Source organism: Linepithema humile, chromosome 4 (genome assembly GCF_040581485.1).
Source record: "Linepithema humile isolate Giens D197 chromosome 4, Lhum_UNIL_v1.0, whole genome shotgun sequence".
In the NCBI taxonomy this organism is placed as follows: Eukaryota; Metazoa; Arthropoda; class Insecta; order Hymenoptera; family Formicidae; genus Linepithema; species Linepithema humile.
This window is the reverse complement of record NC_090131.1, coordinates 17,335,440-17,359,035: the sequence shown is the minus strand read 5'-3', so window position 1 is coordinate 17,359,035 and position 23,596 is coordinate 17,335,440. Positions and strand designations below refer to the sequence as shown.

Below are 23,596 nucleotides of genomic sequence, written 5' to 3'. Positions count from 1 at the left end.
AGTGGCTAGTTATTATGCTTACACGCGAAGCGCACCCACGACGTTGCTCGCGACGAAATGAGATTAATTCCGAGGCTGGAAAACGTGACAATAGAGCGATAGATAGCCGAAAAACCCGTATTTCCTGGCGACCATTCTTCCCGCGCCGTACCGCGCCACCGGCTTGGCACCATCCGTCCGGCGAGCTTTTGTATCGCCTTCCGGTGAAAGCCGGGCGCTCGCGCGAGGATCTCTTGCCGCGAATCAGCGCAGCGGGCTGCGAAGGAAACGAGAGAAAACTGTCGCCACAATGCCTGAAGCCGTGGAATCAGGATGTTCGCGCTCACGGGTGCACGAACCGCTCTTCCTTCGCCGCCGCTATGAATGTACCTAAGGAATGTACATGGACTGCTCGACATTTCCTTTTCTCATTTTCTTCTCTGGTCAGTTTTGAACTGATTTTTCCTCCGCGAAAATCTGATTGAGTATTGTCCCTTTTCGCAACTTTTTAGATAGATCTTTTGTAACTTTTTCAAGTCTTGTTTCATCATTAAAAATTATTGCGCTTATATATGTAATTTAAGGAGAATATTTTTGTATATTTTTGACAATGTAGTTTTCAACTCGCCTGAAATACGTCTTACTTGCTTTTATCATCACTGAAAAAAAATTAATTTGAGATTTTGCGATAATCTTTGCATTGTCCGCTTAAAAAGTTTCTTGTACAATATAACGTAATAATATACGACATTATTATACTATAATGTAAATGCTAAAAATAGCGAAATAATTACGCTCTCCCGAACAAACGAGATAGGACTTACGCGAATTATCTCGCGAATGGATAATTCCGCATAACGTAAACAAATGAATTAATCGTGCAAAAACGGCAACGTAAAAACATTTGTCGACGCGTTTTAATCCTTTACCGAATATAAAGCACATTTTATCCGGTCCGCTTTGCGCTGCTAAATAATCCAAAACGCCAATTTCCCGTGGCCGAGAGTACTTTTTCGCTCGGTCGCCGGCGCTTTTGTGTCGACTTCAAGTTACTTCCGCACCGCGGAAACTGAGTTTTCCTGCGGCTCGTCGGATCCATACCTATCCCAAAAGGGGTAGAGAGAATAGCTACGGTAATATCGTCGCGATGTACCCTTGAACGTACATCAGGCGTCATAAATGCCTGCTACATGGGCGCTTTTAAAAAAATTGCGACTCCGTATCAATACTTATAAATTATGATTACTTTTGTATGCTAAAAGACAGAGAGGTAACTGTTAATAATAATCGCTAACAACCGATATGAAATATGTGCGTTTTAAGAAATGTAACATTAAAGAAGAAAATAAGTCCCTTATTTCGAATAAATTGCTTAAAAAAATAACTCTACAGTTCTCGAACTTAATTTCAGCGATTTAATTTAAAATATTTCATATAATTTATTCAGTTTTTTTATCAAATTTAATTTTATGAATAATAAATGAGACTAATAATTATTTTGCGAAATTGCCGGTTTAGCAACGACAAGGTCGTTGACAAGATATTTATGACAGTAACTGTACATGTTTTGAATGCGCGCCGTTAACTATTTTGCCGGGTTTTCGTCTGGTAAGTACGCGCGCGCGCTCACGTCTCATTCAATTTGTACACGCACATCACGTACACGTGTTTCCACAATAGACGCTTGTTACAACGTGTTAATATCCTAGCAGTGCGCGCGACGTGTAAAGAAAATCGCAGACGGCGTTACGAATTTATGCGTAGACACTGACGCGTATGGGAGGCGGGCGTCCTTATGTATGCGCAGCTCCTCGCGTGTCTTTTGCCGTAAAAGAAATATAATCCCGCTATTTGGAACGTTGCCACCATTTCTATCTCCATAATGCTCCGCATTACCCGCGCTGTTTCCGATGCCGCGCGACATGCGCGCTCCATAAAATCACTGAGACGTTTGTTTTAAGGATATAACAAGAGAATATGACATTCCCATCGACGTCGGATTATCTTCCGCGATCTTTTATCTTTCTGCGAAAACTTATTGTGCAAAAGTAAAAGGAAAAAAAAAAGAAAAAAGTAAAAGAGAAGCGTAAAGCGACACCACCATCATATTGAAACGCAACGCCGTCTTGCAAAGAATAGTACATTATTCTCGCTCAAAGCGGATTACTGCAATGCGAAAACGTATGCAATTACGCGAGACGTGGGGCACTGACTTTGTCCGACTCTGAGCACCATGCTCGCGCGTACGCGACCGTGTTTAGCGAGTAACACGAGCCTTCCCAACGAGAACTCTCTCTCCCTTTCTCTATCTTTTTCTCGCTTACCACTCTCTCCCCATGTCCTTCCCGCGCAAAAGAACGACCAGAGTTCTTGTATTCGCCGACGTAATATAATATTCGCGCGGCGCTTTTGCGGTAACAATAGTATCGCGGATTACTCGCCCTATTTTACGTGGACATTGTAAAATGCGGCCGAGAGGCGATACCGCCCGGCGTCTTTATCTCACAGAGCGGGAAATGCACGGATAATAGTGAATCTCGCAAATTATTAAACCGTCGCCGGCGGTATTTTTGAGCGACGGCAAATTAATTAAACGCGAACTAATCGGATTGCGTTAATGCAAATGCGAAACCGCGCTCGCGGGGCGCAATGGGATACGAAATGATTAAAAGTTATTTTCGTCGTTAATCAACGCGCGATATTTTGAACCGAAACTTCCCCCCCCCCCCCCCCCCGGCTTTTCGCTCTCGATGTCCATTTATTGACTTTCGTTGCGAGCGACGTTGTGCAGTGCTGCGTGGCGCGTGAAAGTTCATAATCTGGGAAGCTATCGAGCTCGATATGCCTTTATCGAATAATAACATGGGTGATTAATTCCCGCACAAATGGAAAGCTCCCTATCGCTCTTCTAGGAGTATCGGATTGCGCGCTTACTCAAATCTCCTCTTCCACTTCCCCTCTCAACCTCACTCGAGCATCATCATTCATTGTATCACGTAACTAGCACAATTACACTCCTTCTCGAATAGCGGGAATAGTACGCGGCGACCCTTTCGTAATTCCAACGGCAGGATTACATCAATTATGTGAGCGCCGCATGTTAATGCGGTTGATAAATCTCATTCTGCAGATGATCTCTTTGTTAGCAAATGTAATGACATTAAGCATACGGCACAAAATCGAGTTAATGTGTGTAATACATACGAGAACCGAGTTCAAAGATACGAGCAGCGTAAATGTACTTTCATAACCGTTAAAAACACGCTGTGTAAATTAGAAACACTGCTCGAACTGCGTCCTAATGATTTGATATAATCCCCAACGTTGGCATAATTTGTCGCTCTTGCATCGCGTGACATATCCAGTATTCTTTCTATTTTCAATCCCTGAAAGCGCTATTATCAACTTCACCGAGAGAAATGCGCGAGCAAAAATCCCTTTACGACACACTATTCAAATCGATGTGTACGTTGAACAGTACGCGAGCATACGCGAGTCATCTTTTTCCCCTTCGAACAACAGTATCCTTAGAAATAGATTTCATAAGAGGACACTCGTAACCTAGCGGCGAAACGATACGAGAGTGAATCTGTTTCGTATTCAAAAGCGTTTCCCTGTCCCGTTTGCGGTCCGCGCCTGTTCCGATCCCGCCGAGACCCTTAAATTCGATTCAGGAGACAGTGCAAAAATTGATTTACAAGGTGCTAGGAGGCGCGCGCTAATGTATAAAATATCAGCCGGGCGCGCGTCAGGATGCGGAAGGGGCAAGCGAGACCGCAAACACGGCGGGAGACCGGCAGCCTTTATAGGATTCCGATAAAATCACGGCGCGCGGAAGCAGTTCGGAAACGATTCGGCGTCGGCCGATCGAAGCGGAATTGGCCTCCTGGATCGATTTATTGTCCAACGGTCTTGCCACGGCCTACAATCGCGCACGCAAATAATAGGGACGGCACGAGGCAAATCTGCTCTCGCATGAGCGGTCCGTCCCGATTGCGATCGCGATCATGATGCATGCTGTATAGACTCCTGGCCTGCGAATAGGCGGGCGGTCGCTTGTTGGCTGCTCGTCCGAAGTTTGCGTGTTCAAGATCGATTTATGCTCTGCGCGGCGGCCTGCATAATTACGTAACGATAATGCCCAGATCACTCGCGGTTCATTTATCCGCAGGCCCTTCGATCGATTCGAACCCGATTAATAGCTTCCGCGGCTGAAGGATTTGTCACTACGCCAGTTTCCGTTCATCGCGGAAAATTCGGTATAAATTCTTGTTAGCGTTCTCACAAGTAATCCTCATAAAATATCCGCCTCTCGTCTATTCAATCGCCCAACGTACCATGTAGAAATAATGCGGCTTAATCTGGCTTACGCTAACCAGCAGCATGAACACTCCGGTTTTTGTCGAACGCATTAAAATGCGCATTATTTGCGCTCGCGGCGTTTGCACGAGTAGCGATAAGCATGCATTAGCCTCGTTTACCCACGCCTGTTTTGCAGCCACGTGTAATCCAAACGTTAAATTGATCCATAATCATTACAAGATATTGCTCGGCTTAGTAAAAGGAAATATTCTGCCTGCAATATTATATTGTTTATCTTCAGCCATTACAGCATATAGCTTTTATAATTGATGCTATTGTTTATCGGCTGCCTTTCCGATAAAAACTACAGCTTTTTCCACTCTCAGAATTTCACGCAAGAATATGTATCGATGAAGCCCCAATATTCTAATTATGCCGCGCTTCCATTACACGCAGCTAGTAAAACGTGTTGATTAGTACATTACTGACGCGACAGTAATAATCGCTCTAATTGCTAATACCTTAAAAGGGCGCCGGTTGAACAAGGTTGATATCAACACTAATGGACCCATAAAACGCATCATGCCGTATCAATTCATCATCATTGTCCATTCTGACAATGATTGCGCCTTTATTTCGCCCGAAAATTGTATTAAGAGCAGCATGAAACTTAATTAAGAGGATGAATGTGAGGTTTTAAACGCGCGTTCGTCTTCAAACCGTTCGAAAATCCAATTGTCCGTTTTTAACTGACGATGCGGTATCGATAAGTGGGTCTTCGTGTGCGTCGCGCGCGTGTATGTATATTGAAACTTGGACGCGTAAGAGAGAGAAGGAGACGAAGAGATAGCGGAAAATAGAACGAAAAGAAAATACCCTATTCCGGCCACTTCCAATCGTATTTTCATTTCCTCCACAGTCCCGTCCTTCCCACTTTTCTTCCATTAGCCGATTGTATCCCGAAGTAGATAAGTCTCGCTTGAAATCCCCGATTGTATTCTAAATAAGCGCGACTGCGAGCCGATAATCTCGCCGTTACGAGAACGTTAACATCGAAATGATTCGGAAACAATTCAGAGAAACGGGTTGAGAAACGTCCCGAAGACAAACGTCAGCGAAGTAGCCTGTTAGCATAACACGATATCTTTAACACTTGGAAATACGAATTCTTCCCGGAGCGGAATAAACGTCACACGCGCCGTATCTGCAGAATTTAATGCAATAAATTATAAATGCGTACGAATCTCGCGCGTGCATTTTGCTCCCCTGCGACATGTCCTTTGTTCCGGGATTCTGAATTGAAATTTCCGATGTGAAAGGTATTTGGCAAAATAAAATTCGCCACGTGAATTTATGACGGGCAAAAAGTCGCATCTAGTCGCATGATAAATATTCAAACTGATACGTCTTTCCCAAGATGTAATAAATAATCGCGCCCGGGTTTCCTCCGAATGTAACCGCCCGCTTCCCGTATAACACGCTTCGAAATTGAAATCGCATTCGAGAAAAGGACCGCCACGACTCGTGGGCCCGTGCTCGCCGCCACCGAGCCCGAGTAACGACGAGCAACGAGCAAATAAACGGAGGTCGGGGTGGTTGACCCTCTCCCGGAGAAAGATGGACGCATGGAAGTTCTATTTTGTTTAATTTCGCTCGGTGCTCATCCCGCACGATGCTGGCTGCCGACTGTATCGACCGACTGTCTAGCGAAATGAAACGCGCCGGAGTCCGTCACTCTCGAAAAGAGTTAACCGCACAAGCATTGACATAATAAGCCTCTCCTGGCTCGCGATATAACACTCCGTTAATTATCAACGTACACCAACTTTCGTAATTACTACATAAGTACTTGGACTAAGTTAGCTTCGCGCGAAGTTTTGTTGCTTTTAAAAATAAACGTAGATTAGTATCTAGATTACGGATAGAGATGTCGTGACGGATCAAGTGCCATATTTTCAAAATATGGCACTTCCAAAACTTTTTACGGGGCTTTGTTGTTTTCATTATTTCACGAGCTTCGAGGCTACGAGTGTACTTTATATTTTTGTATTTTGTTATAACGCACGGTTTGTTGAAAAAATATTTTCTCTATTATTCGTACAGTGGTATAGACATGTCGATGACATCATCGAAACGATAGCTATGATTAAACCTTCGTGATTCGAGTGTAGAAATAAACTACACAAAATACACTTCAATAAATTCACTATTTTATCTGTCACCGCAACCTGGGAAAATGGAAACTGCTGTGCTGCGACAGATTGCCAGTGTAGCAACGTTGCTGTTACTGCAATCTCATTAGTGAAATAGATTATTTTGTTAATTAGATCGACCGCAGCTGAGAAGGATTAAATGCGGAGAGGTAGATCATGCAAAAGCAAGGAAGAAAGAGAAATAAACAGAAAAAATAAGAAAATAAATGAGAAAAAGAGAGAGAAATATAAACGGCTGGCAGTGACGTTTCTGGCAACCAGATGCTTTGCATCAATGCAAAGAAAGGCGAGGATTCAAATGCCCGATTAGGGGGTTCGATTTAAAGCCGGCTGAGTTGGAATAAAAGTTCGCGTTCGATGATGCACGTCCGTACAAAATAAAAGTCGGGACCATGCAACGTCGCATCATACCCGATCGCAAATCAGAAGTTCTAGGATATATGGTTCCATGATATATAGAAATTCTACGACATATAGATGGCTGGGGGTCTTTTGCGTGGTAGATATATGTACGGTAGATATATATATATATATGTCGGGTCTGCATGTACGGGATAGACGGCGACAGGGCAAGGCGTGGCATATTTAAATTGGCTCGTTCCCAACGAAATCGACTCGTCGCGCCTGTGGCAGGTTCGAACTACTTTCGCCGAATCGCTGGATCGCCGTATAACGCGGTTCGTGATTTTGATGATCCAAATCAAATTATCGATATGGTTATTGATATCGTTACACGAGACTTCCAAAGGACCACAGTTTTTTATGGTTACCAGTTAACTGGCTATTTGTCGAACTTATTTATTTCTCGGAATACGAATAGAGCTTTTATCGACTTCGTCGCTTGTTTTTTAAAGAAATACACGCGCACATTTTTCAACAAACATGACGAAGTAAAAATAAACTAATAGAAAACATGAAGCGAGATAGAAAGTTTCGAGTTTTGCTACTCCGTTTAACTTGCCACTCGGTAATGCGGCGCGTAAAACGATATAGGTAAAATCTGCGATAGGAGTCAAAGGGTACGTATAGCTTATGAAACTTGCTGCAAGCTCGCGGGATGTGGCATAGAACGGGTGGGATTAAATCCACAACAGTTATAAACATCACCGACCAGCTTACGGTAATTCCGTGCCCGGTGTAATGGTATGAGCCGCGCGTCTCTCCGCAAACGCGGGACCGCAAAGTCGAGAGGCATCTTACTGCGGCGCTTACGGTATGCCGTATTTTAATACCCCACCTTGATTTCTCAGTCGCGAAATCTCGGTTGTCTCTACCGCGAATTAAAGCTCAAAAACATTAGCGACGGCGAAGTGCGCAATTCACAATTTCCATCAAAATCCATTTAGCGTATGAAACGTATTTTTATAATATGTTTTACATATATAAAAAATAATTCGTCAGAAAAACTATAGTTGTAAAATCAATGACAGAAAAAATCAGTTGCAAAACTAGAGCGGCTTTAAAAACAATTGTTCAGAAAAACCACTAGTTGTAAAATTAATAACAAACAAATTTAGTAAAGTTAAAAACCAAAAAAGTTGTGAAAATTAGTTTTAGTATATTACTTTTTTAATCAATCGTAAAAATAAAAATTTTATTTAAAAACCAATATTTGTTGATAGTAGTTTATTAAATATCACCAGTATCAAGGTTCCTTTGCGTAGATATATGTATCATTAGCACATTAATTAGCGCTAATAACGTTATAGTTACTGCACAGTCATTAAAAATCTATACGGTATAAAATTATCAATATGTTGTCATGGTGATTTGTATGTATCATTTAGGAATCTCTGCATGCCAAAGTAGGATTTGACAACTTTCACAGCAAAGGGATGACACACTTCGATCGGATTAGGTCAAAGAGATACGCGCACGTAATTCCGCAATTTCCTTGGCGAGGGCCAACTAACGCCCTTTGCGGAATTAGGAAGCGTATTTCACAGAGTAGAATAATTCCGCGCTGCCTTTGATCGTTTTTACTATTATTTACGTACTTTCTACTCAAAGAAATAGTTACACGACAGTTACATATAATACCATGTTACACTAACAACTTTTACTGTGAGGAAATTTTCAAAATAATTAATTATTCTTTTTAATTAATCTAGGAATTTTAATCTATTCAACATTAAAAAATACGAAAATTGAAAAGATTTAAAAAGATATTTCACGATGTTATGAAGTTATAAATCTTGAATCTCTGATGTTAGAAATGGATTTTGAAATTACATTAGATAGTCGGTTTCATCGCAATAAATCCATCTCCGTCGTTTTAATTCATCGAGATCTGATAGGGACCGTGTTCACAAGTACTATCTTCTATCTATTCACAACAACGTGAGAATTTAGGATGTGGACGGATGCTAAACCGACATTAATTCCGTATCACCGAATGCCTACAAAGCAGCGTACGCTGACCTTAGTTAGATTGCGTTTGCATTACGAACTCGAGCGGAACGTCACTCCCGGGCGGCTACGCCACCACAATTTACAGTTCACACGTCGTGAACTGCCGACGGATGACCGATTCGTGCAATTCCGCGGCTACCCCGCCCGCGCGCAAACCCTCCGTTTCCCTTTCGCACCGTTTGCGGAGAGAACGCGAGGCGATTCCACCGCCGAGGACTCTAAAGGGAAGATCACATCTGCGCATTGAACTAAATTTAGTTTCAATCGTGCAACCGCTCGGAATATTGATCGCGTTGAGAGCACGTCACGAATTAACGAGAAGCAGCAAGATGTACGGACGTACAATTCTGTAAGGAAAAAAAAAAAAAAAAAAAGAAATTCTATTTTACGATTTTGCGAGCGAATGGGAAACACGAATGGGTTATTTCAGAAGACGTTTTCTCTCTCGTGGGTGAAATTCGGAATTTTTTCAACATCGATCGAAACAATGGAACGTGTCGTCGAGATTTTGTAACTGCCCGAAATATTCGGCATGCGTACAGTCGTATAAAATTTATAGCTCAGCTTTTGCGCGAGTAATAACGCGTCACATAACCGCTTTATCGATCAATTACAATGCGTGCCATAAATCATTTTTACATTGATAGAAATAGAACGCGCGGGTAACATTCGCGAACGATTGTGCACTTTCACGTGCAATTCAGTTCGGTTGAAACGCACGTCGTCCGAGAGATTGCGTGAGACACAGGAGCACTTCATCAGAAATGAGTTATTTATCAACGTTCACATTAATCATAAGAATATCAAGCGGCTTGACATTTCATCAACGTCGCTCGCGTAGAGAATTGCGAAAAGTACCGGTCGCGGAGATAAAACAAGACGGATGGAGGTTGCACGTACTTCTGAAGACACCGAGAGAAAAATGTTCCCCGACATCTCGCGCTCACTTATAAGAATTTGATTATGAAGATCGAGCGAGTCGGCCGATATATCGCGTCAAGACAAAACAAGATAGATCGCGCGTCGACCGGCCAACCGACCGACGGATTCGCGACTGTTCCTTTCGATTGCAGAGAGCCGTTTCGTTTTCTTTCGCCGCTCATCTCGTCATTTCGCCGTCGTCGCGTTTATCGGTCGCAAGTACGAATCCATTTGTTACGAAGATTTGCCGCGACCCGCGGCGCAAGTTCGCGCTAGCCGCGGAGTTACAAGAAGAGCGAGTCGGACGTAACGAGGATTTATCGCGGTCTTGCCGGAAAGAAAATACATCACGACACGTTTGACCTCGACCGACTAAAGCAAAAACGGTAGATTAACAACCGCGCCGGCAATTTGTCATCTCGGGGTGCTGTGCTGCCACCGCCACGTATCCCTAAAACGATGTTTTATGTCTCCCGCTACATCTCGCTTTCTCGCGAGCGTGTATTAGTTAGCGCTCAAACGGCGGGAGCCTCGTAAGTGAAATTATCAAGCATAATACAGGCGGGAGCCTACGAGGCACGATTATTTCGACAGAATGCTACTAAACACTGGGAAAGGAGAAAGAGAGAGAGAGAGAGAGAGAGGGAGGGGGAGAGACCAATGCTCGAAACCAGACGTAATATCGTTTCGCGGATTCGCCTCCAGCCTCCCTCCCCGACGGAGAATTACTGCGCCGCATTTACGACGGATATCAGGAGATACCGCGGGCTCCTTCGACTGTCGACTGTTCTGTATCCCTCGAAAATGTACAGCGAATAGTTGTCGTAACGGGGATATTATCGTACGGCACTGTGATTTATGCTCACTTTCGATACTACCTGTGTTATCGATTGTTTCCCCGGCACGGAAACGCGGCAAGGAAACCTCGAGCGCGTTCGTGGTTGTAATAATTTAAGCTCCAAGAACCGATCAAGCGAATGCATCGACAATAAGCTGATTGATGATGCATTCATGATTCTAACCGCGTGCCGAATCGATTCATAAACTTTAAATAAATAAACTAATCTAAGAATTAAGAAGTAATAAATATATTAAATTGTGAATAAAGTTATAAAGTTATCAAATAAAAAGTGTAAGTTTGCATTTTGAATTTTTTATGTAAACAGAACTATTACAGCGAATGAAATCGATCGGTACAATGTAACAATTTTTTGCAGCCTTATGATCAAATTTATTGTCAAACATAATTTATGTTAAATAATGCTGTATTCCTCTAAAATAAAGTTTCTGTTTTCTTTCGAAAAAAGAAATATAAATATTTTACAAAATATAGTTGCATATTATAAAAAGCTATTGCACCTGTTTGCAACGTGTGCTTTGAAAATATTAATATTTAACACTCACCGTTGTCGGTGTCGTCGGCATTTGCCCGCAGCATCCATTAAACATTCAACATCACACAGCAACCTGTAAAGAAATAATTTATGAAATATGTTAGAAAAGCCAGCCAATGTAGAGTTCCGAAAATCTGGCCAAAAAATACAGATGTTTTATCGGTATTGATAGAACAATCTGGACAGTTAGCAAAATGCACAATATGCATGTCCCGCCTTGTTAACTTGTTGACAATCGCACGTAATTACCGCGGACTTGGCATCGCGCCGCTCACAATTTCACTAGCCGCGACCTGATATTGCGTGTCCACCGCAGACGATTGGTTAGTTGCACTTTAAACGTGCGTAATATGCCGGGCGTCAGGTGACAAATGACATTGGACCGATAATGAATGTGAACAAGAATTATCCAGATGACTGAGCAATTTGTCAATGCTTAACCGACATTTTCCGACGGAGCGCCAATAATTACCGCAACACCACGTCACTATGGCATATTGCAGTAGTATATGTTGCATTATAATCATACGCTTATTTTCTGTAGATAATGTATATCACATTAGCGTTGCGCGCCATATGTTATATTAGGCATTTTGGCAATTAACAGTTCATCGACACTCAATTTGAAATTTTCATAAATCACTAATAATTATCGCGATAGCGTAATAACAATCACATTACTTCCAGCTGTATTATCTCAGAGCCGACAAAATTACAGAGTCGCGATTGACAAAAATCGTTGATGCGCCCAGTGCGCGAATATTCGCGTCGTAAACTCAATTACAAGATAAATATTTGCGATGTCTAACAAGCTTGGGCACGATAACGCGAACCGGATGAGAGAAAAAGAATGAAACTTCGACGTAACTGTAGCGCGTTTGCTTTCAGGCTGAACTATCTCGCGGAATAAGGAAAAAGACACGTCCGCTGCAACGATACACTGCTATCCCGGTACGTGCCGGTCTCCGATACGAAGTTTGCGATAGCGCGACGTCGGGTTTACCGTCAAAGAATAGTTTACAGTCACGCGCCGTGGAAAGATGGGCACGGCACACGTGGGCACGTAACCGTCGCCGTACGGTTTTCACGGACGATGCAGCAGCAGTGGCAGCGGCAGCGAGGGCGAGCGAAAGGGGTACGAAGAATTCCTTGCACTCGCGGCATCCATGCGGAGAATTCCGGGCACGTAAATCTTGGCAAATCTTACGAACGGCTCTCTTGGCCCCGGAGCCCTCCGCCTCGCCCCGTCGCGCCATCGCGGTACTCTTACACTCGTACCATCGCTTTGATTCACTCCGCGGTCTTTTATTCCGTATTTTTGACAAGGTCGGTAACAGAAAGAAAAAGAAAAAAAGGAAAGAAAGCGTGGACGCGTTTCCACGGTATCCTGTCCGAAAACCGCGAGATATTTCCTTTTAACCGCATTTCAAAGTCCCTTAGGCGAATATCCTCTGTGCACACGCGGACTTCACTGCGTGCGTAACTCTCAGTCCTTTTCAATTCCGATGGCTGTGGTAAACACGAGGCAAAAAGTGTAGAGCTTTAATATACGCGTCGACTCCGATATTAAATGAAATGCAAATTTTTCGAACGCATACATCGCCCGTATTTCGCTCGTGTAAACAGCGGTGTTTTACTAAAATAATGTGATTTCTCTTGAACAAATCTTATACGCCCCCGCGCGAAACTTTCAAGGTATGTTCTTTCGGCGACGCTTTCATGTTCTTATCATGATTTCATACGGATACTTAGCCTCCTTTTATTTACTGTGTCGACGTGTACACGAACGAAGCGCGTGTTCTTGAGAGCAACGACGGAGAGCAACGTCAAAGAACCTCAAGGTATTTTCTTTTGGCTTCTTCAGAAGACCACTCAAAGCCAAAACGAATGTGACTTATATTTGGACTCGGTGCTTACTTTTTTGCAGATATGTATGACGACGATTATTCGTTCGTATATAACCGGTATGAAAAGAGGACGTGAAGAAGCACCGGCATAAGAGTGATCTCAATAGGGGAGGAATTTTCGTAGGTTCACGTAAATATGGCTGATATTTCCCCGAAACGTAAAACGCGCGGCGGTCTCCGGAGGAAGAGCAGCGAGTTTCTTACGGACGGATGAACGAGAAGTCTGCCGCGTCGCTCTCCGAAATATCATAGGATATTAAAAGTAATACCTCAATGAGTGCTGAGAGACGACGGAGAGGGGCGGTGGAATGGCATTGCGCGAATGTTGCGCGAATAATAACCTGAGGCGTTATTTAGCGAGATAAAGCGCAACTAATACTACGAGTAATGCACGTCACGATTTAATGTGCGCCCGCGCACGGCAAGGTAACACCCTCGTAATAGCGACTGCCGCGTATTTAGTGAGACATAAACGCGCGTCGAAACATACAGTTCCCTCCCCGCCCCTTCGCCGTTGTAGATAACAAACACGGCTAAGACGTTCACGGGGTGAGTTTAGCGGCGCGAGACGAGCTGCATAGAGGCACTATTGATCCTCGTGTCTAGGCCGTAGGGACGCGGCACGTAGGGATCCGTGACGCCCGCCGGTGAAGCAAGTTATTATTTGATAATGCTCGTTGCCGCTAATGAAACTGCAAGGTGAATATGCTCGCTCGCGCGTGGACGTGTTTCCGGTACACAGTGTGCGTTATCGTGGCGTGACGCCGACAAGGCAGAGGAAGTCTTCCGCCAGTAAGTCATAAACTCGGATATAACTTCGGCACGGTATCTTAGTCCGCAAATTGACCAAGAAGCTCCGGCTAATTTTCATGCCAGCGCGACGCAACCGGATCCTTCCTTCCGTGCGAAGCGAACGGCCCGTGTAATCTCAGGCGTGGCGCGGTATAAGTTAACGAATCGAGTCACTCTGCGCGCCGTTAATATCCATACGTAAACCCGGGGACTAATTGCTTTCGCCGGTACGAAATGGAATAGCGCGAGCACCGCAATGACCGGTCGGCCGGCCGGTCGGGCGCGCGGCAGATTGGACATTGTGCCCGGTTAAATTTAGACGCATAGACACCGGGCTAATTTTAATATAATATTCTCTATAGCGGGATTTTAGCAGCTTCCACCCGATTGTTCAATCGCCGGAGGTTAATGGAGCGACAACGCAGGCCCGGATGTGTCCCTCTATACCAGCGACTACGTTAATAGTTCATACTGCGTAATTTATGCGCATACTCTACGACCATAATTTATGTGGCGCATCATACGCGTTTAAATGCCTATTATCGGTCAATCACTACTGCTACCATTGCTGTTTTAATTACACGCCTGCACATCGGATAGTGTCAGTCGCTTTTCTCTTTTTTTTTTCTTTTTTTTTCTCATTTACAGCTAAACAACACGAGCGCGTGCTCCGTATCATATGCTGACGTCGAAGAATATGACCTCACATAGCAACGCGCGTATAACACCGATGTAGCACGTTTTAGCCCTTCCTCTCCTCTACAAAGTTCAGTTAATAACTTCGAACTTTCGCTGTTTCACGCTAGCGTGATTTTCTATCCCGGGTGGCGCGACGTAAAATTCGACGTACGGCCTTACGTGCGTTTACCCCATTTACATGAGATATTCTGTGATATCGTATCTTAGATTTTATGCAACCCGTAGGCGATAGAGTTAATTCTATCGGAATTGAAAAATTTTTCCAAACTGACGTTGCCAATTATACTATTAAATTTATAAAAAATATTAATATATTTAATCAACATTTAACGACATAATTAACATAAAAGTTTTAATAACTTAATAACAAAAATAAAACATTTAATAATGATAAATGTTGAACAGTGAGTTAACAATATTCTAACAAACTACAACTATTTTTTCAACAATTTTGATCATAAATAAAATACAATATGCGAACGCCGGATTATCATTATTTATTTTGCATTAAAGTTTTTCCAATTATTGTATTCTTGTATTGCACTAAGATTCTAACTGTCTTCCTTCAGATCATCACATTAGAATAAAGTTAGTAAACAGAGAGTGTAGTTTGTTTAGGAAACTCTAACAGACCGCCCACGGCTCACAGTAATTACACAGATGTATTTGTCAGACTCTGCTAGGCCGTACTCTTGTAGATCTAACTATTTCAACAGCTGCAATAGAGAGCATTCTTGGTGGATGTTACTGCTGCGGAGTAATTACAAGTTTAATCTGTTAAGCTGTAGAATACTACAAAGGGCTCTAAATCAATGAAAGAATAATTACGAGAAATCTTCGCCAAATATAAATTAAAGTTTGTCGTTAATTTCGTCAGGTATAAATTTATCCGGAAATTTAGCAAACGAAATTTTTATCGACTCCCAGAGATTAGTATTGCGTTAAAGAGAGATATTCTTCAACAAAAGGTACAAAGGTTTGCCGTAAAAACGACCTAATAGCTTTCCGCTTTAATATGTTTGCAAAATAAATCGCGACCGAAAAACGCCGGCGGGGCAAAAGGCTGACGAAACTAAATACTGCCATTTAGAACAGTACTCGGGGACCGTTTGCTCACGGGTTACCGTAGCCAGAGAAACTCAACACGCGTAAAGAGAGAGAGAGAGAAAAAGAAAGATACAAGTATTATTCTCTCTGCAAGCTGCATTTTCCGCGATTCAAGCATCATGAATGAAAAGCAGAAAGAATGGATCCCTTTCTATCTCAACGAGGGAAATGTGAGGACGACGGCACGTTGCGGTCTTAAAGGATGGAAAAAGGTGCGACGGCGAAAAAGAGAAAGAGAGAGAGAGAGGCTAGCGAAAATGCGAAAGGCCGACACGAAGCGTAGAGGCGTACCGACGACGCCGCAAAAATGGGCAAAGTTCTGAAGGAAGGTCGGAAGCGAGAAAGCGGAAATGGCGACGCGACGATGCCGGTCGGTTTGTTTCACTCTTTTTTTTTTCGTCTTCTTTCTCCGCCTCTTTCTCCTCCTTCTTCTTCTTCTCTTCCTGCGCCCCATCCTCTTCATACTCCGCGAACCAACTTCACGATCGAAGATTAAAGTCTCGCCGCGCGACTCCAAACGTAATTACTTCGGTTCTCTTTCATCTTCGCTCTATCTGTCGCTTCGAGCAAACTCACGTTAACACCCCCGCGCGCGCGGTCAGCCAGTAGGTCAACCTGTTCACCGAAGGTCTCTAAGTACGGTTTATTTGCCGGAGCTGCGGTCCCACGTAGAAGGAAATTGCATGGGTACTTTTCGAAATTAAAGCGATGATCGGACCGATTGCGTTTCACGCATCGGCGCCCACTTACGTATTTCTTAATGAAATCGGAATCTTCGGCACGACTCGCATGACGATATACCTATGCTAACGATGCTTCTCATTATGAAACTTTGCTTGTTACCTGCGCGTTTCAAAAGCGCTCGCTGCGCTTCGTTATTCGCTTATGCGTGCACCTCGCGTCGAATAAAACAATACTAACGATATGGCGGAACTTTCTCATTGATCCCGGAAACTCGACGCGTAATGTATAGGGTCGATCGGAATAATTGAGATACCGCACTATTTTCCCACATATAATCTCTCTTCCTTTTTCATTTCTAATAATTTTCTGATTATTACTTGTAATCTCTATAATGAATACGTATATATAATGAAATATTAATAAAAAACAACAAAAAAAAGGACAACAGAACAAATAAATTAAAGCAAAATCAATTATTATTTATTTGTTCTAAATACATTTTAATGTGACCTCAATCCTTATATATTAATTCGCAATATATTTTGCGCTTTTGGTTCTCACATCTTTTTTCTGTTGTCTTTTTTTTGTTTTTGAAGATTAAATTATATGTTACACTAATAAATTATTGTTTTACTTTCAATATATTATTTTGCGCACGAAATAAAATTCCATCGACTTTCAAGTTCCTAAATTTACATCTAAATTTGATGTGTCACGATAAAAACCCATGCATACTGATTTCATTCTGCAAACACCTCTTGAAAGTCTCGTAAGCGCGTCGTTATATTTCTTCGGCGAGTCTACGGTTCGAACTGCGAATAGAAGACAGTTTGCGGTAGCTACTATAGCGGCGCGGCTGAACGAATATACCCGTTTCCTTCCACGAGCGCAGTCGTTACAGGAACGAGAGTGCCACTTAAATCGTGTCTTCCCTTTCTTTCCTTACTCCACTCTTCCATTTTCCGTAGCCGCGACGGTGGTGCGCGCGCGGTATCCTTTTCCCATTCAATGCGCCGCCCGTTGCACACGCTAGGAAAATCCTTTCGCGTCCCCTGATGGCATCCAGGCGTGCATCCAGGCGATGCTGAGAAAAATACAATGAGAAAATCCGCTTCCGATTTCGCACGATGATATCGAAGCGACGACGACGACGGCGAGATCGGCAATTGCTCTTGCCGGCTCCATACGATCCCCTTTAAAGAGACGCCACCGGAATTGGTATCCCGCCGATACGATGGTACGCTAACCGCGAATCGAAAGAGATTTATCAATTGCACGGGGTTCGCTTAGTATCATCGCAATCGACAGCACAATCATGTCCACGTCCGTGTGGACATTCATGACGACCTCCATTAGTCCGCGTCCCGTTATCGGTGCCATCTCTCTGATGGAACTTTATTTCCATTCGCCCAGGATTCCCCAAGGGACAGACAGATAAAAAAAATACATACGAAAGCGCACGTCGTGAATTTTGTCACGACTGATGATGGTCGCGAAAGATACCCTCCACGCTCATACTTTTGCCGAAAGCGGCACGCGAAGCAGATGTGCCTCGCTCAAAATTTCATTTCGTGTAAATTAGCCGTTTATTTTTAATTAAAAACACGCGCTATTTCCCCCTAGCGTCGGCCTAATTTCGGTGCGGTGGCTCCAGCGGCACCGGTGAGTAAATTTGATGCAAATTGTGCCATAAGTTACGTCAGTGCCTAAATAGATCGTAACGCTAAACGCGCAACGTTCAATTAACAAGCTCCATTTTTGTTGGAATTTAATGCATAATTACGTGGAACGGTTATAATATCATGTTATCACTGCGGTAATAGGCTATAACTATGCGTATTTGTATCACGCGTTTAAGGATAAATGAGACCGAAATGATATCAAAAACGACGCCTCGTATCACGGGACGGGTGGAAAAATTTTCCAAACATGTAACCGTAAAAATAGCGACGTCGCGGCTGACTTTTTTCCATTGTAAATTCAATATGCAGAGCGGATCTGAAATTCATGTGCGGAAACGCGGAAACGCGAGGAAGACGAATTTACGGATGTGGCGGTGTCTCGTAACTTTCAACTGCATGCAGCGGTAGCAGCATTTCAGGAATGTCGTGTATCCGAGAGATCCTATCATTTCAATTAGCGAAACAACGTGGAAGCGACGTACGAGTGACACACCGGAGCGACGGTTTCGGCCTCTCGATTAAATCCGGCATCAAACGACATCGGTTCGACGCTAACGCAACGTCGATGCGGAGAAACGGAGAAAAACCGCAATGGAGCAGCCGCGCCTCGTTGCGTCTAATGAAAGCGCGCGCGCGCGCGCGCGCCCATGAGACGAGACGGGAGACGGGGAGACGCAAATGGAGCGAGACGGAGACACGTGTCCGGAATGTACGTGATACCGATACCGTTTTCCCTGCGCGGAGATGAGAACACGGGAAGAGAGGACAAGTCTCATCCATCACACGAAACGCGAGAACTTACGCGCAGGGGAAGGATAGTGGGCGGAGGGAGAACGATCTCTGCGGTGTCGTCGCGGACGCTGAGCAACCCCTTTTCGGCGTTTTGCTCCAGATCCCGGAGCCGGAGTTAGGGGCGGCGAGACGGCAAGTGCAGGCAAGCGGCCGAACGCCCAGCTTTCGATGCATCCCATTATGGAAATGTGACCTCGCACGCTTCTTGAAAATTATGTTGATGTTATGCCGCGTCTCTTCGCGCCGTCATCGCGCGACCATATCTCATCCTATCTGACCCTCTGACCCTGACAACACGTCGCATAAGGAGGCAAAGCCGTCCGTTCGATTCCCCTCGAGGTTTGTTTCGAGATCAAAAAATACAATTATCTTTTTCAAAGCTTTACGCTGTGTTTTCCCATCTGTCGTTCCAACCCTCTCCTCTTTTTCCGCGCGTCCCGTCGCCCTTCTTCAGAAACCACTCGACGGAATCCGACCTCCACTCGTGCTATCTGGACTTGTCGTCCTTCCCCCGCCATCGTGTCGCATCGCCCCGAGTTGCTCCGCGTCGTTCCTCGAGCGTGATGCCTGTGCTACTCGAGAGTGCCGCTCTTAAACGGAATTATAGCCAGGAGTGGCACTGCGACGCGTTTGCACACACGCGAGCACGGGGGAGGAATGAAATACGACGGTGGGAAGCGAGGCGGCGGCCGTTGCCGTCGCCGTCGAGGAAGCGGAGACGGGAAGGTCGAAGAGCAGCTCCACCTCCATTCCACCCCGGGAATTCCCTGTCAGGGATAGCTACGGAGGATCCACGAGGAGCAATGGCGGCCGTGCATCATCCGTACGAAAGGACCCGGGACGTTATTCGTCTGGCCGACGTTCTCAAAGTGGTTTTGTCAAGGCACGTCGATGAGAACGAATGGCGCTTTTCACCGATTTCACTCAGTCTTCCGCGAATGGGACTCCGCAATTTTTCAACGGCTGAGAATTCCCGACGCTGTCAATTCCGAAATCTCAGCCGCGACAAATAGTCCTACTCGGGATTTAATATTACGATTTTAAGAAGCTCAAGAGCGAGACTTGGCGCGATTATACCGGAAAACGCGGCGCTTCGAACGCGGAGATAGAAATATTAATTTGGAAAGTGCGAGAAGTTTCTTCCCGTTTCTCTTTACATTTTTCTCTTTCCGGCGGATTTCTTGTGAAAAATACAATAGAAGATACTGAAACGATATAACTTGAACGCGGCTTAGACGCCGTAAATCTCCTTCGCGCAAGAACGTTCCATACACATCGCGCTCGCGCACAAAGAAACATGACAGTAGCATGTACGAAATATTTAATAATGGGCGCTTTTCAAGCTGCCGTCTGTAGAATGCGTGCGGGCGTGTTTTGCGGGCTCGTCTTCATGATCTCGCACGATCAACGAGGAACCCCCGCCTGTTCGTTCGATCGTAACTGCTGCTTTAACGAGACGTTGATAATATATTGCTCCATTTGTGAAAGCGTGTCTACCGCGGTTTATTAACGCTTCTTCGAGACCGTTAGCTATGTAATCGATAAGGTATATTACACGGAAACCGGGCCGATCCACTAATTTATCGGCACTAACGTACAGCAATGTTACATATCCATTTGCACGCAAATAAATAATATCTTTTTTTGCCCGACGGCAGGAAAAAATCAATTTTACGTTCGAATATAAATTGTATCGAGCAATCAAATCCATCTGACACGAATCATTTTGAGAATGTAATCTCGAAATTGTCCAATGTTTGATTATGCAACAAAAAAGTGAAATTGTACAAAAATTATACTAATTTCATGTAATTGTGCGTTAATTGTTAATATCGCATCGTTTGTTAAACAGAATACATCGCGATTTCGAGCGTAAATAAAAAAAAAGTTCTTTAATAATTTACATCTAAACTTTTCACAGCACCTTTATGCAGTAGATAGAAGTAATAAAAACCATTTGAGCCACTTTGTTCGTATGGCCTCGTTCTACGTAGTTATTGAAACAAACGAGTAACGAGAGCACTGCATTCGTGTCGAGCGTATTCATGTTTATTAATTGGAAGTCATTGCTGCTCGCCAATAAAGTGCAGATAAATAACAGTACGCTATTAAAAAAAGGGGACGCTTCGTTACCAGTAAACGTGCGCAATTGAGCTTCAAAAGCTGTTGTGAAAGCTGGATACTCTTCGTTTCATCTATCGAGTGTCGCTTTTTGTTGTAACCGTGATGGAATTCCGCTTGGAGCTTATATGCGGCAGCCGATTACGCGCACAGCGTGATGATATAAAAATTAATCGAAATAACATCATTGACGTAACCGATATAACGGATTTATTTGAAACGGTAGCACTTGTGTGAAAGATTTATCGCTGTGATTCGTATTCCAGATGAACGGCATATAAATGTTGAAGACTCCATTGCACATACAATGCGGTCGAAGAGAGTTCAAGCCGCGCTATATTTTAGGGAAAATTTACGTGCAATTGCAGAATCTGCTTGCCGGCACGGAACTTTCACAGCCTTCCGGGATGAAAATCTTAACGCATTTTAAAGGGAAAGATCGAGTACGTGTCTGAGAATTTATTTGGAGCTTAGATCGAGTTTTCTCTAGGCACCGGAAACTGTTTCGCACCGGGAGCTATTCCGGCGGCTTCTCTAAGATTTCGTGAGGGAAAAATTTTTCCCGGCGAACGTACTTTTGCGCGCTGAGTAAAAATACGTGTGCAACGTCACGAGCGCGTATAAACCGGCGTCCCCCTGTAAATCGCGTGCGCGAGATACGTACGCAAACCTTCATCGATCGGCGAAACCCCACGATCGTAATATTCCCGCCGTAGAGCTACGAAAATTGACACGGTTTAGGAAATTGCCATATTGTACGTACAATACTTGCGGAAAAGGTTACCTTGCAAGGGATATACTCGAAATGGTATCACGAAATGGCGTAAGAAGAGGCGGAATAAACTCTCAATATCATGATGCATACAGAGTAAAATGAGACGTGAAAACAAAGCGTGCGCGAGGTAAAAATGAACATTTACATCATAAAGTACCTTTTCATGCACTGAGCAAAATATCTCTTAAAATACGCAAGAAAATTATAACGAAAAAAAAGCGTAATTCTCTCCAAGAATACTAATTTAAAAAAGACAGTTTTGATTTCGATCACATAAAAATGCAGATTAAAGTATCAAATACATGCTGCCACTTGACGTTATCTAGAATCTTTGTTTTGTTTTTAAACGAATAGAGGCTTTGAAATCACTATCTGTGAGCTATGCTTTATTTCGAGCATAAAAATTTTGTCAAGATCCTCTTATTGTCCATACGTCGCAAACGAGAGTAAATACATCGCGAGGCAACAGCCGCGTGGTTTTCGGGCAAGGTTTGCGACGCGAAACGTGTATCTCTCCCGTGAAACGAGCGAAAAGCTGCCAAGAGGTCTTCGTCGTCGCTTGCAGGGCGATGTAGCACCGACACGTAACTGTGCCCTGTAATAGGTAGGAGAGGGGAGGGGAGGCAAGAGAAATGCGACGGAGAGGTATATAATTTTTCCCTCGACGATGCTAAAATGAAATAGGGAAAGAGCGAGCGGGAAGATGGGAGAGCGAAAACGGCACAAACGGCGGAACGGCAAGAGAGAAAATCGAGAGAAACGGGCAAAATGTGGAAGAGAAAACAAAAGAGAACGAGAGACAGTGGGCGAACACGAGGGCGCAGGAGAAAAAAATAGAACGGCGAGAGGACGGAGAAGAAACACGCGCGCTCGCGCTCGCGCGCGGACGAGATACGATAAAATTAAAAGCAACCAGCTGCATGCTCCTTTCGTACGGTCGGTGATATTCAAAATCGGTGAAAGCCCGTTATTAAATCCGTCATCTCGCGGATACAAACACATATTAAAATCTCTCGCTGATTCGGTTGCTCTCCGAAATGGAGAGGAAATTTGCGACGCGCGAGACGCGCATGCGAGTCAGAAATTTCTACGTACAAACTGCAACGCGATGGAAACATTGATTGATATCTGAGCTTATCGCAGATTGTTCTGTTCATCATGCAATTTAAAGCTGGAATACCGTAACAGACATTGCCCAGCGGCCCGCAAATGCTATGATATCGAAATCAGCACAATTTTGATATGCAACGAAATTTTGCGCCTTCCTCAGTCGCGTAATTAATGCAATTTGCGTATATATTAATGTAATAAATTCGTGTAAGCTGTGCGATTACACAAAATTAAATATCATAATGCGATTCTTCTCGCTATAACGCAAAATTTATATTATACACATGCCGATGTGTAGGGGAGAGCATTATCTCTCGGCGAAAATACACAGAAACGGCGCCCGTAAATTAGGAAAATGAGACTTTCGGTGTTTTTCCAGCAGACGCTTCAATCTCCGGGCAACGCCACGCGGCAACATACGCGAATTAATAAATAAAACCTTAAGCGATTTAACGTGACGCGAGAGGATTGGGCTCGTGGCGACCACTACCACCAAGTGCCGCGGAAACGCCCGAGTCGACCTGCCTGCGCTTGCATATAATTAAAACATGCTTAGCCGCGGTTACATCTGCATGCGCGTCGAGCGAAACGGGCTGCTCGTCCTGCCCGGAGTTTCCCTGACGCGGGCACCGCCGTGTCTCGCCTTTCCTCCCCCGCATATGCGGGACATAAAGGGTTGGAGGAGGCCGGCAAAAATAGACGAGAA

At 44.0% G+C, this 23,596-nt stretch overlaps 1 protein-coding gene across 11 annotated transcripts in view; it reads right to left on the bottom strand.

Moving 5' to 3' along the window:
• LOC105670217 (uncharacterized) overlaps positions 1–23,596 on the bottom strand; it is a 231,340-nt gene that overhangs the window by 177,041 nt on the left and 30,703 nt on the right. For all 11 annotated transcript variants that reach the window (XR_010889668.1, XR_010889669.1, XR_010889665.1 and 8 more), the window contains exon 8: positions 11,232–11,294. Coding sequence is in view for 5 of the 11 variants with exons in the window: in XM_067352975.1 (XP_067209076.1) it covers positions 11,232–11,294 (63 nt within the window). In the remaining 6 variants the exon portion in view is untranslated. The remainder of the gene's footprint in view (positions 1–11,231; positions 11,295–23,596) is intronic.